Source organism: Loxodonta africana, chromosome 15 (assembly GCF_030014295.1).
Source record: "Loxodonta africana isolate mLoxAfr1 chromosome 15, mLoxAfr1.hap2, whole genome shotgun sequence".
Lineage (NCBI taxonomy): Eukaryota > Metazoa > Chordata > Mammalia > Proboscidea > Elephantidae > Loxodonta > Loxodonta africana.
Window position 1 is genome coordinate 47,187,100 of NC_087356.1, and position 14,952 is coordinate 47,202,051.

Sequence of the window (14,952 nt, forward strand, 5' to 3'; positions counted from 1 at the left end):
ATTCAAGAACATAATGAAAAACTTAATAAGCTGCAAGAATCCACAGAGAGAGAGCAATCAGAAATTCAGAAGATTAACAATAAAAATTAAAGAATTAGACAGCACAATAGAAAGTCAGAGGAACGGAACTGAGGGAGCGGAAGGCAAAATTAGTGAGACTGAAGATAAAACACTTCCACCAACATATTAGAAGAAAAATCAGATAAAAGAATTTTTAAAAATGAAGAAACTCTAAGAATCATGTGGGACTCTATTAAGAGAAATAACCTACGAGTGATTGGAGTACCAGAACAGGAAGGGAAAACAGAAAATAGAGAGAGAATTGTTGAAGATCTGTTGGCAGAAAACTTCCCTGATATCGTGAAAGATGAGAAGATATCTATCAATGATGCTTACCAAACCCCACATAAGGTAGATTGCAAAAGAAAGTCACCAAGACATTTTACAATCAAACTTTCCAAAACCAAAGATAGAGAATTTTAAGAGAGGCTTAGGATAAATGAAAAGTCACCTGTGATGGAGAGTCAATAAGAATAAGCTCAGACTACTCGGCAGAAACCATGCAGACAAGAAGGCAATGGGATGACTTATATAAAGCATTGAAGGAAAGAAATTGCCAGCAAAGAATCATATGTCCAGCAAAACTGTCTCTCAAATACGAAGGTGAAATTAGGACATTTCTAGATAAACAGAAGTTTAGGGAATTCATAAAAACCAAACCAAAACTATAAGAAATACTAAAGGGAGTTCTCTGGTTAGGAAATCAATAATATCAGATATCAACCCAAGACTAGAACACAGGACAATGCAACTAGATGTCAAACCAGACAGGAAAAACACAAAAATAAATCAAAATAAAAAAAGTTCAAAACAGGGTAACAGCAGTGTCATTATGTAAAAGAAAACAACATTAAAACAATAAAGAGGGAAAGTATACTCACAGATCTTTCATATGAGGAGGAAGTCAAGGCGATATAAAGACATAAGTTTGGTTTAAAACTAGAAAAATATGGGTAAATATTAAGGTAACCACAAAGGAGACTAACAATCTTACTCATCAAAATAAAATACAAGAAAAAAATAAAGACTCAGCAGAAACAAAACGAACAACAATGAATGAGAGGAAAAGACAATATACAAAGATAAACTACTCAGCACAGAAAATGAAGTGGGAAAAAAACTGTCAACAACACACAAAAAAAAGACATCAAAATGACAGCACTAAACTCATACCTATCCATACTTATGCTGAATATAAATGGAGTAAATGCACCAATAAAGAGACAGTGGCAGAATGGATAAAAAATCACAATCCCTCTATATGCTGCCTACAGGAGATACACCTTAGACTTAGAGATACAAACAAAAACTCAAAGGATGGAAAAAAAAATATATCAAGCAAAATAACGATCCAAAAAGAGCAGGAGCAGCAGTATTAATTTCTAACAAAACAGACTTTAAAGTTAAATCCACAACAAAGGATAAGGAAGGACACTATATAATGATTAAAGGGACAAATACCAAGAGGATATAACCATATTAAATATTTATGCACCCAATGACAGGGCCTCAAGATACATAAAATAACGCTAACAGCATTGAAAAGTGAGCTAGACAGCTCCACAATAATAGTAGGAGACTTTAACACACCACTTTCGGTGAAGGACAGAACATCCAGAAAGAAGCTCAATAAAGACACAAAGAGCTAAATGCCACAATCAACCAATTGAACTCACAGACATATACAGAACTCTCCACCCAACAGCAGCCAAGTATACTTTATTTTCCAGCGCACATCGAACATTCTCTAGAAGAGACCACATACTAGGTTATAAAGCAAGCCTTAGCAGAATCCAAAACATCGACATATTACAAAGCATCTTCTCTGACCATAAGGCCATAAAAATGGAAACAAACAACAGAAAAAGTAGGGAAAAGAAATCAAGCACTTGGAAACTGAACAATACCCAGCTCAAAAATGGCTGGGTTACAGAAGACATGAAGGATAGAATAAAGACATTCATAGAATCTAATGAGAATGAAAACACTTCCTATCAGAACCTTGGGGACACAGTGAAAGCAGTGCTCAGAGTTCAATTTGTATTAATAAATGCACACATACAAAAAGGGGCTAAAATCAAAGAATTATCCCTACAACTTGAACAAATAGAGAGAGAGCAACAAAAGAAACCCTTAGGCACCAGAAGACAGCAAATAATAAAAATTAGAGCAGGATTAAATGAAACAGAGAACAGAAAAACAATTCAAAGGGTTAACAAGACCAAAAGCTAGATCTTTGAAAAAATTAACAAAATTGATAATTCATTGGCCAAACTGACAATAGAAAGACAGGAGAGGAAGCAAATAACTCAAATAAGAAATGAGATGGGCAATATCACAGCAGATCTAACTGAAATTAAAAGAATCATATCGGGTTACTACGAAAAACTATATTCTAACAAATTTGAAATCCTAGAAGTGGATGAATTTCTAGAAACACACTACCTACTTAAATTAACACAAAGAGAGGTAGAATAACTAAATAAACTCGTAACAAAAGAGATTGAAAATGTAATTTAAAAACTCCCAACAAAAAGAAGTCCTGGCCTGCACCGCTTCACTACAGAGTTCTACCAAACTTTCAGAGAAGAGTTAACACCACTACTACTAAAGGTATCTCAGAGCATAGAAAAGAATGCAATATTCCCAAACTCATTCTATGAAGCCAACATATCCCTGATACCAAAACCAGCTAAAGACACCACAAAAAAGAAAATAACAGACCTATATCCCTCATAAACTTAGATGAAAAATCCTCAACAAAATTCTAGCCAATAGAATTCAACAACATATCAAAAAAACAATTCACCATGATCAAGTGGGATTCATATCAGGTATGCAGAGATGGGCCAACATTAGAAAAACAATTAATCCATCATATAAATAAAAGAACCAGAAGATCTTGTCAATTGATGCACAAAAGGCATTTGACAAAGTTCAAAACCCATTCATGATAAAAAAAAACTCTCAGCAAAACAGGAGAAGGAAAATTCCTCAACATAATAAATGGTATTTATACAAAGCCAACAGCCAACATCATCCCAAATGGAGAGTCTGAAAGCATTCCCCTTGAGATCAGGAACCAGAGAAGGATGCCCTTTATCTCCACTCTTACTCAACATTGTGCTGGAGGCCCTAGCCAGAGCAATTAGGCTAGATAAAGAAATAAAGGGCATCCAGATTGGTAAGGAAGAAGTAAAAGTATCCCTATTTGCAGATGACATGATCTTATACACAGAAAACCCTAAAGAATCCTCACGAGAACTACTGAAACTAATAGAGTCCAGCAGAGTATCAGGATAAAAGATAAGCATACAAAAATCAGTTGGAATCCTATACACCAACAAAGAGAATATCGAAGAGGAAATCACCAAATCAATACCATTTCCAGTAGCCCCCAAGAAGATAAAATACTTAGGAATAAGTCTAACCAGACACGTAAAAGACCTATACAAAGAAAACTACAAGACACTACTGCAAGAAACCAAAAAAGACCTACATAAGTGGAAAAACATACCTTGCTCATGGATAGGAAGACTTAACATTGTAAAAATGTCTATTCTACCAAAAGCCATCTATAGATACAATGCAATTCTGATCCAAATTCCAATGACATTTTTTAATGAGATAGAGAAACAAATTGTCAACTTCATATGGAAGGGAAAGAGGCCCTGGATAAGTAAACCATTCCTGAAAAAGAAGAGCAAAGTGGGAGGCCTCACACTACCTGATTTTAGAACCTATTATACTGCCACAGTAGTCAAAGCAGCCTGGTAGTGGTACAACAGATACAAAGAGCAATGGAACAGAATTGAGAATCCAGACATAAATCCATCCACATATGAGCAGTTGATATTTCACAAAGGCTCAAAGTCTGTTAAATGGGGAAATGACAGTCTCTTTAAGAAATGGTGCTGGCATAACTGGATATCCATCTGCAAAAAAATGAAACAAGACCCATACCTCGCACCATGCACAAAAACAAACTCGAAATGTATCTAAGACCTAAATATAAAATCTAAAACAATATAGATCATGGAAGAAAAAACAGGGACAACGTTAGGAGCCCTAATACATGGCATAAACAGTATATAAAACATTACTAACAATGCACAAACACCAGAAGAGAAACTAGATAACTGGGAGCTCCTAAAAATCAAACACCTATGCTCAACCAAAGACTGCACCAAAAGAGTAAAAAGATTACCTACAGACTGGGAAAAGGTTTTTAGCTATGACATTTCCGATCTGTGTCTACTCTCTAAAATCTACATGATACTGCAAAAACTAAACTATAAAAAGACAAGTAACCCAATTAAAAAATGGGCAAAGGATATGAACAGACACTTCGCCAAAGAAGATATTCAGGCAGCTAACAGATAAATGAGGAAATGCTTACCATCATTAGCCATTAGAGAAATGCAAATCAAAGCTACAATGAGATTCCACCTCACTCCAACAAGGCTGGCATTAACCCAAAAAACACAAAATAATAAATGATGGAGAGGTTCTGGAGAGACTGGAACACTTATACACTGCTGGCGGGAATGTAAAATGGTACAGCCACTTTGGAAATCAATTGGGCGCTTTCTTAAAAAGCTAGAAATCAAACTACCATAGGATCCAGCAATCTCACTCCTTGGAATATATCCTAGAGAAATAAGAGCCTTTACATGAACAGATACATGCACACCCATGTTCACTGCAGCACTGTTTACAATAGCAAAAAGATGGAAGCAACCAAGGTGCCCATCAACAGATAAATGGATAAATTATGGTATATTCAAAAAATGGAATACTATGCATTGATAAAGAACAATGATGAATCTGTGAAATATTTCATAGCATGGAGGAATCTGGAAGGCATTATACTGAGTGAAATTAGTCAGCTGCAAAAGGACAAATATTGTATGAGACCACTATTACAAGAACTCAAGAAATAGTTTAAACAGAGAAGAAAATATTCTTTAATGGTTACGAGAGTGGGGAGGGAGGGAGGGAGGGAGAGGGGTATTCACTAATTAGATAGTAGACAAGAGCTATTTTAGGTAAAGGGAAAGACAACACGCAATACAGGAGAGGTCAGCACAACTGGACTAAACTAAAAGTAGTCTCCTGAATAAACCGAACGCTTCAAGGCCAGCGTAGCAGGGGCAGGGGTTTGGGGACCATGGTTTCAGGGGATATCTAGGTCAACTGGTATAATAAAATCTATTAAGAAGACACTCTGTATCCCGCTTTGGAGAGTGGTGTCTGGGGTCTTAAATGCTAGCAAGCAGCCATCTAAGATGCATCAATTGGTCTCAACCCACGTGGAACAAAGGAAGATGAAGAACACGAAAGACACAAGGTAATTATGAGCCCAAGTGACAGAAAGGGCCACATAAACCAGAAACTACATCAGCCTGAGATCAGAAGAACTAGATGGTGCCCCACTACAACCGATGACTGCCCTGACAGGGAATGCAACAGAGAACCCCTGAAGGAGCAGGAGAGCAGTGGGATGCAGACCTCTAATTCTCATAAAAAGACTGGACTTAATGGTCTGACTGAGACTAGAAGGACCCTGGAAGTCATGGTCCCCAGATCTTCTGTTAGCCCAAGACAGGAACCATTCCCAAAACCAACGCTTCATACAAGGATTGGACTGGACTATAAGACAAAAAATGATACTGGTGAGGAGAGAGCTTCTTGGATCAAGTAGACACATGAGATTATGTGGGTAGCTCCTGTCCAGAGGGGAGATTAGAAGGCAGAGGGGGGACAGAAGCTAGCTGAATGGACACTGAAATAGAGGGTAGAGAGAAGGAGTGTGGTGTCTCATTAGGGGGAGAGCACCTAGGAGTACACAGCAAGGTATATATAAATTTTTATATGAGAGACTAACTTGATTTGTAAACTTTCACTTAAAGCACAATAAAAATTAAAAAAAAAAAAAAGGGTAAACATGTTTTTCGTATTCTCTGCTTTTAGCCAAGATCATCTGATCCAAAAAACCACAAGCAAACCAAACTCAGTGCCATCAAGTCGATTCCGACTCATAAAGACCCTATAGGACAGAGTAGAACTGCCCCATAGAGTTTCCAAGGAGTGCCTGGCGGATTCGAACTGCTGACTCTTTGGTTAGCAGTCATAGCACTTAACCACTATACCACCAGGGTTTCCAGATCATCTGATAGCAGCAATGATATCTCTGTTCTATGTCCTCTTCCGATTCCAGCCTGAATTTCTGGCAGTTCCCTGTTGATGTACTGTTGCAACTGCTTTTGAATTATCTTCAGTAAAATTTTATTTGTGTGTGATATTAATGATATTTTTTGATAATTTCTGCATTTTGTTGGATCACCTTTCTTTGGAATGGGCACAAATATGAAGCTCTTGCAGTCAGTTGGCCTGGTAACTGTCTTGCAGATTTCTTGGCCTATACAAGTGAGCACTTCCAGCACTGTATCCGTTTGCTGAAACATCTCAATTGGTATTCCGTCAATTCCTGCACTAATTCTTTTTTCACCAATTCTTCAGCTCAACTTGGACTTCTTCCTTCAGTACCGTTGGTTCTTGATCATATGGTGCCCCCTGAAATGGTGGAAGGTTGACCAATACTTTTTGGTACAGTGATCCTGTGTATTCCTTCCATCTTCTTTTGATGCTTCCTGCACTGTCCAATATTTTCCCCATAGACTCTTTCAATATTGCAACTTGAGGCTTGAATTTTTTCTTCAGTTCTTTTAGCTTAAGAAATGCCAGCTGTGCTCTTCCCTTTCAGTTTTCTAACTCCAGGTCATTGCACATTTCATCATAATACTTTACTTTGTCTTCTTGAACTGCCCTTTGAAATCTTCTTTTCAGCTCTCTTCACCATTTCTTCCTTTTGCTTTAGTTACTCTACCTTCAAGAGCAAGTTTCAGAGTCTCTTCTAACATCCATTTGGGTCTTTTTTTTCTTTCCTGTCTTTTTAATGACTTCTTGCTTTCTTCAAGTATGATACCCTAGATGTTATTCCACAACTTGTCTGGTCTTCGGTCATTAGTTTTCAATGTGTCAGATATATTCTTTCTTTTTTTTTTTTTTTTAATTAGTTTTTATTGTGCTTTAAGTGAAAGTTTACAAATCAGGTCAGTCTCTCATACAAAAACTTACGTACACCTTGCCAACACTCCTAATTGCTCTCCCTCCAATGAGACAGCACAACTCTTCCCTCCACTCTCTCTCCTCATGTCCATTTGTGTAGCTTCTGGCCCCTTCTGGCCTCTCATCCACCAGCCAGACAGGAGATGCCAACATAGTCCCATATGTCCACTTGATCCAAGAAGCTCGCTCTTCACCAGTATCATTTTCCATCCCCTATTCCAGTCTAATCCCTGTCAGATCTATTCTTGAGATGGTCTCTCTAAATTCAGGTGGGATATACTCAAGGTCATACTTTGGCTTTCATGGATGTGTTCTAATTTTCTTTTGAAAAAAAATTTTTTTTTAACCTGAACTTGCACATGAGTAACTGATGGTCTGTTCTATAGTTGGCCCCTGGCATTGTTCTGACTGATGATATTGAGCTTTTCCAGCATCTCTTTCTGCAGATGTAGCCGATATGATTGCTGTTTATTCCATCCTCCAAGGTCCATGTGTATAAAAAAACAAACAAACAAAAAATAGTCGCTGTTTATGCCGTCAAAGAAAGGTATTTGCAACAGAGACGTCACTGGTCTTGCAAAATCCTATCATGTGATCTCCAGCGTTGTTTCTATCATCAAGGCCATATTTTCCAACCAGTGGTCTCTTCTTTGTTTCCAACTTTTCCATTCCAATTACCAGTAATTATCAATGGATCTTGATTACATGCTTGATCAATTTCAGACTATAGAAGTTGATAAAAATCTTCAATTTCTTCACCTTTGGCCTTAGTGCTTGGTGTGTAAATTTGAATAATAGTCGTATTAACTAGGCTTCCTTGTAGGCATAAGGATGCTGTACTTCAGGACAGATCCTGAAATGTTCCTTTAGACGATGAAGGCAACGCCATTACTCTTCAATTTGTCATTCCCGGCATAGTAGATCATATTATTGTCACATTCAAAATGGCCAATATTGGTCCATTTCAGCTCACGAATGCCTAGGATAATGATGTTTATGCATTCCATTTTAGTTTTTGGTGACTGCCAATTTTTCTAGATTCATACTTCACACACAGAATGTATGTTTACAGTTGTTTCTTCTTATTTTGAGTTGTGCCACATCAGCAAACGAAGGTCCCGAAAGCTTGACTCTGTCCATGTCATTAAGGTTGACTCTACTTTGAGAAGCCAGCTCTTTCCCAGTTGTCTTTTAAGTGCCTTTTAACCTGAAGGGCACTGTATCAATGTTCCCTTGCTATTCATAAGATTTTCACTGTCCAATTTTTTTCACAAGTAGACTGTCAGCTCCTTCTTCCTCATCTTAGTCTGGATGCTGAACTGAAACATGTGCACCATGGGTGACCCTGTTGGTATTTGAAATACCAGTGGCTTAGCTTCCAGGATCACAGCAGCATGCAAGGCACCACAGTACAACAAACTGACAGGCATAACAATCCTAAATACATATGCAATTAATAATACAGCTTCAAAATATATGAAGTAAACACTGATAAAACAGAAAGGAGAAACAGACGATCTATAATTCTACTTGGAGACTTCAATACTTTTGTCTTGGTAATGGAAAGAACAAGTAGAACAGAAAATTAGCAAGCATATAGAAGATGAGCACTATCAACCACTTTGACTCATCTGACATTTATAGAACACTCCACGCAACAGTAGCAGAATATATATTTTCATTGTACCTAGGACATTCAATAAGATAGACCTCATATGCTGGGCCATGAGACAAATGTTTACAAATTTTAAAGAAATGAAATGGAATTAAAGTAGAAATCATAACAGAAAGATATCTGGAAAATCTCCAAATATTTGGAAACTGAACAAGAAATGTCTAAACACCATATAAGTCAAAGTCATGAGGAAAATTAGAAAATATTTCAGTAAAATGAAAAATCAAAATCAGTAAGATGCAGCTAATGCAGTGCTTAGAGGGAAATTGACAGCATTAAAATGTTTATATTAAAAAAAAACTCCAATCAGTAATCTAACATTTCACCTTACAAAAACTAGAAAAACAGAAAATTAAACCCCGAAAAAATAGAAGGCAAAAATAAAGAGCATAAATCATAAAAATTGAAAGCAAAAACAATAATGAAATCAATAAAACTAAAAGCTGATGTTTCAAAAAGATTAATAAAATTGATAAACCTATATCCAATATGTCCAAGAAAAACAGTGAGAAGACACAATTCACCAATATCAGGAATTGAGAAAGTAACACCATTACAGATCCTCCAGACATTAAAAGGATAATAAGGGAATATTATAAATAATTTTTGCTCACAAATTTGCCAACTTAAATTGACCAATTCTTGAAAGGCACAAACTCCTAAAGCTCCTTCAAGAAGAAACAGATAACCTAAAAAGGATACAATTAAGTTACCTTATTATATTTTTGATTTGTAGTAAGATACCACTTTCCAGGGTAATGTTCAAAGCATTTCTTAGGTACTGATTAAACTCCTCAAAGAACATTTCATTTCCTTCTTCATACTTCCCATAGTTCTTTGAGTACTCCTTTTGAATGCAGTGATTGGTCAAATGGCAGGTTTTGTCCTGGAAATTATCGGCATGATATGGTTCTGAAGCAGTCCGAAGCACACCCTCTCTATAGAGGTAGATATTATACTGATGATCCACTAAGACCCAGCTCCTGCAATTCAACAAAAACACTGTTTACTCAAGTCACCCAAAGGTTCTCCATATTATATGTATCAATCTCCACAACCTGATTTTTTTTCTGGAGATGGGGAGAGTGGGGGAATGAGGTAAACTCTAAAATTATATGTGGCAAACTGTAACCAAGACAATGGGTCATCAGTACAATGAGGAAAACATTTCCTCATAAATAACAAGGAGACTTAGATTCATTCAAAAGATGTAACGTTTTGAATAGATTTGGATGGATTGATTTTTAAGGTTAACCTATGAGGCCTATGTTTGCAATGCTTGCTGTTTTAATAATCTTAAGAGGAGGGTATTCAAAGTGTCTCATTCTGGAGCTACCGTGACATAGGACTGGTATTTAGGAAGCAGCACTTCATGATGAAGGCATCAAGAAGATAGTCAGTCCTCGATGAGATGACAGCAAGGTCAAGGGCAAGCTCGGGAAAGTACCAATTTCTTTGCCCACTGTCAAGTCCTTCTCTCAGAAAGTTAAAATCCAAATAGCTAACTCCAAATGTGGTCATGTGCTCATGAAGCCCATAAAAAATGGGGCACAAATAATGAAATGAAGACACACGATCCATTGTATCTTAGTTATGCGCTCTGTGTACAGCTCTTATTTCCCGCAAGCAAACCGCATACAGTTATACCCTCTGTGGAACCAAACAAGTCATTTTAGTGAAAGGGAATATGAAAAAAGAAAGTCTATAATCTTACTAATATTTTCTAGAAAGAAAAAATACTGAATGTAAATAAAAAATTAGGTACAGAAGCTCAGTTTCATTCAGCTGCGTTTCATTTTGGTAACATATTAAACACAGTCAAATTCTTCATTCCACTCCTCACCATACCCCATATCACTTTTTCATATTCATAAAAACGAGAACGGAAGACACTGCTTACCGAATGTCAAACTTGCGATGACCTGGTTCAAGAAGCAGAGGGTGCTCAAGATATTTCTGGATTACATGGACCTGGCCCTGGTTGTCTATGAAATCCAGAAGCTCTGTAGCCTCCGAGGAGATGAGGATGCCTTCACCTAATACAGCAAAAGCAAAACAAAAATTAGTCCAGTTCATCCCAGGAGGAAAAGCTCCCTACAAAGTCAGGAAGGAAATAATGAGCAGAAGACGCCCACTGGATATTTCTATTGGCCTGCTCATGCTTTTCTTTCTCCTTCCTTTCCCCTATTCAATCTCTCACACTCTCCCCTTCCTTCACAAGAGCACCCAGGGTTATCCAACTAACTCTTGACATAGGATTGCACACGAAACTCCACTTTTACAGGTATTCAAAGTGTATAAGCAGTGTAAGTAATATGCTACTGTACACTGGTTATTGTGAGGTTACTTTCACAAAAAAGAATGTACACCGCCTATGACCAACAAACCTACTTCTAAGGCTGTATTTTAGAGAGATATCAAGAAGGTCAGGGCAATGTACAGTCATATTCGCTGCAGAATTGTAACACAAAAAATAGATTCTAGGTGTCTATCAATATTAAATAAACGATAAAATATTTTTTTAATGGCTTTATTGAGATACAGTTTCAACGGCTGATTTTTCAGAAATAGTTCACCAGGCTTTCTTCCGAAGCACCTGAGTGTACTTGAACTTGCAACCAAGTGCATTAACCATCTGCACCACCTAGAGACTAAATTCATTCGTTTAAATTGTACAATTAGACTTCAGCATAGTCAAGACTTGTGCAACCATTATCACAATCTAATTTTAGAACATTTTATCACCTCCTCCGAAAACCCCATACCCATTAGGAGTCACAGCCTATTCCTTCGTCTCCCCATCCCCTGGCAGCCACTTATTTACTCTCTATGTCTACACATCTGCCTATTCTGGGTATTTCATACACATGGAGTTATGTGATATCTGTGCTTCTGTGTACAGCTTCTTTCACTTAGTATAATGGTTTCAAAGTTCATCCATGTTGTAGTATGCATCAGTATCTTTTTCCCTTCTGTGGTTGAATAATACTCCACTGTATGATTATCCATTCGTCAGCTGATGGACATTTGGGTGGTCTGCACTTTTTGGCTGTTATGAATAATGTTGCTATGAAGATTCACATGCATGTTTTCATGTAGACATATGTTTCCAATTCTCTTGGGAATATACCCAAGAGTAGAACTGCTGGGCCATATGGGAACTATTTTTAACTTTTTGAGGAACCGTCAAAACTGTTTTGCAAAGTCGCTGCACCACTTTACATTCCCAACAGCAATGGATCAAGGTTCCAGTTTCTTCACATCCTTGTAAAATGGTGGCTACGGCAGCGTTGTCAGAACCTAACTTCAGGGAGATAATGACCAGGATCCACCCAAAGCTGATTCCCATGAGGTGGAAGTCAGACACGCCTCAACCCTCCAGCCTCTTTACCAATTCTGACACCAGCTGAAGCACGCTGTACTCCTCTTCTGGGTCTGATAATCCATTGCAATGGCCACACTGAACTCACAGACCACACTCACAATTAAGTGGTTTATTAAGGAAGTAACAGGGTACAACTCAGGATCAGGATGAGGGAGCACATAGGCAAAGTGTAGGAGAGCTCTCTCAGCCATGCAGGCCTCCTCTCAGCCCCGAGGACAGGCTCCTCTCAAGACTCTGCCGCAGGGTCCCTTCCGGGCCTGTTGTTGTCTTCAGTGTTAAAGCCCTTGACCCACGTGGCAGCTCTCTTAGGAGGTTCCTTGCCTCCTCTCTCTCTGTTTCTTCTCTCTTGCCTATTCTCCTTTCTGCCCGAAAAGTCACTTTGGGTTGGCTGCATATAACCACAATTACTTAACAACTTCAATCATGACCCCTCCCAGCAGGGCCACAAACCAGCCAATCCCCTCTCAGGAGGCCACGGATGCTTCATTTGCATAGTCTATTGACCAATTCTTGCAAGGTGCAGCCTGCCCTGTGATTGGTATGCACCTTCTAAGCTGTTTTTCCAAAAAAAAAAACAAGGCAAAAGGCAACATAAAGCAACCCATTTCACCACATTCATAAATATGTGTCACTGTCTGTCTTCTTAAAATTACAGCATCCTGGGGAGCATGTACGAGTCCCTCAGTGGTGCAGATAGTTAGGCACTCAGCCACTCAACCAAAGGCTGGCAGTTTGAATCCACCTAGAGGTGTCTCAGAAGAAAGGTCCGGAAATCTACTTCTGAAAGATCACGGCCATCGAAAACTCTTTGGAGCACAGTTTCACTGACACACATGGGGTTGTCATGAGTTGGAACTGACTGGACAGTAACTGGTTTGCTTTTTGTGAGCATGCAGTGGTATCACTGTGGTTCTGAATTGCATTTCCCTAATGGCTAACGATGTTGAGCATCTTTTCACGTGCTTGCTGGCCATTTTATATCTTCTCTGGAGAAACATCTATTCAGATCCTTTGCTCATTTCTTAACTGGGTTATTTGACTTCTTACTATTGAGTTAAAAGAGTTCTTTAAATATTCTGGATACAGGTCCCTTAGCAGATAAACAATTTACATTTTCTACCCTTCTGAACAGTTCCTTTAATTCAAGGATCCTTCATGTTACCCTTTTAAAGCCACACCTCTTCATCCCCACTGCTACCTTCTTGGCTTCTGGCAACCACTAACCTGTTCTCCATTTCTAGAATTCTGTCATATGTAAACCAAATCATACAGTATGTCATCTTTTTGGATTAGCATTTTTGCTCAGCATAATTCCCTGAAGATTCATCCAAGTTGTTGAATGTATAAATTGTTTGTTCCTTTTTATTGGTGGGTAGTATTCCATGGTATCAATTCACCACAGTTCGGTTAATCGTTTGCCCATTTGTCTTTGGCTGGGTTTTCTAGAGAAGCAAACCAGTAAAGCGTATATATATATATATATGTATATATATACACACACACACACATATATGTGTGTGTGTGTATGTATACACATACATATGTAGCCAGAGATTTATATCAAGGAAATGGCTCACGCAGCTGTAGAGGCTGTAACGGCCTGCGTCTGTGGGTTAGGAAAGAGGCTTCTCCTGATTCACAGAGTTGCAGGGGGTAGTGAACCCAAGATCAGCAGGCTGGAGAGCAAAGCTGTTGCTCACAGGCTGTGAAGATCGATGAATCCCAGGACTGTCAGGCAAGACTGCAGGTAAGCGCAAGTCCCAAGAATTGGAGGTCAGACGAACAGGAACCAGCTGCAGGATCCAGAACAAGCAAAAGCCCCAGGAAGGAGAGAAGGAAAAGCTGGGTGGCAGAGGGTAGAAAGATGAAGGCTGAGGGGAGTGGTCACCTGCCCCGGGCACTACCCCCACCAGTACTGACTCACAGCAGATCCCATCACGGGAGTGATCACGTATCAAATCTAAACAGGGAAGTGATCACAACATTATATGACTGCCAAAACAATGAGAATCATGGCCCAGCCAGGTTGACACACAATCTTAACCACCACACCACTGAAGGACACTTGGGTTGTTTCCAGTTTTGGGATACCATGAAAAAGCTGCATGAACAACAGTGTGTAAGTTTTTATGTAGACATAAGTTATCACTTCTCTGGGACAAACGCACATGAGTGCAATTGTTGGGTTGATTGGTAGTTACAGGGTTAGTTCTATAACAAATGCCAGAGAGGCTGTACTATGTAACATTCCCCCCAGTAATGATGAGTGATTCACTTTCTCCCCATCCTTGCTAGCAGTTGCTGGTGTTGCTATTTTTTATTTTAGTCATTTTAATAGCAAAGCAGTGATGGTTCATTAGGATTTTAATTTGCATCTCCCTATTTTTTTTCTTAATGGTTAATGGGAAACCTTGGTGGCGTAGTGGTTAAGTGCTACAGCTGCTGAGAGGACGGCAGTTCAAATCCACCAGGCGCTCCTTGGAAACTCCATGGGGCAGTTCTATTCTGTCCTATAAGGTTGCTATGAGTGAGAATCAAGTCGACGGCAGTGAGTAATGGTTAATGATATTGAAAATCTTTTCGTGTGCTTATTTTCCATCTTTACAGCCTCTTTGGTGTAATATATTTTTATGCCTTTTGCCCATTTTCTAATTGGATTGCTTGATTTTTTGCTGTCGAGTTTTGAGAGTTATTTAAATAT

The 14,952-nt window shown here is 38.5% G+C and overlaps 1 protein-coding gene across 8 annotated transcripts in view; it reads right to left on the reverse strand.

The window, feature by feature from the left end:
* The window catches only part of TTL (tubulin tyrosine ligase), a 63,212-nt gene that overhangs the window by 29,082 nt on the left and 19,178 nt on the right, over positions 1-14,952 (reverse strand). For all 8 annotated transcript variants that reach the window (XR_010317980.1, XR_010317979.1, XR_010317981.1 and 5 more), the window contains exons 4-5: positions 10,767-10,902; positions 9,580-9,849 (exon numbers count right to left, since the gene is read on the reverse strand). Coding sequence is in view for 5 of the 8 variants with exons in the window: in XM_003417400.4 (XP_003417448.1) it covers positions 9,580-9,849; positions 10,767-10,902 (406 nt within the window). In the remaining 3 variants the exon portion in view is untranslated. The remainder of the gene's footprint in view (positions 1-9,579; positions 9,850-10,766; positions 10,903-14,952) is intronic.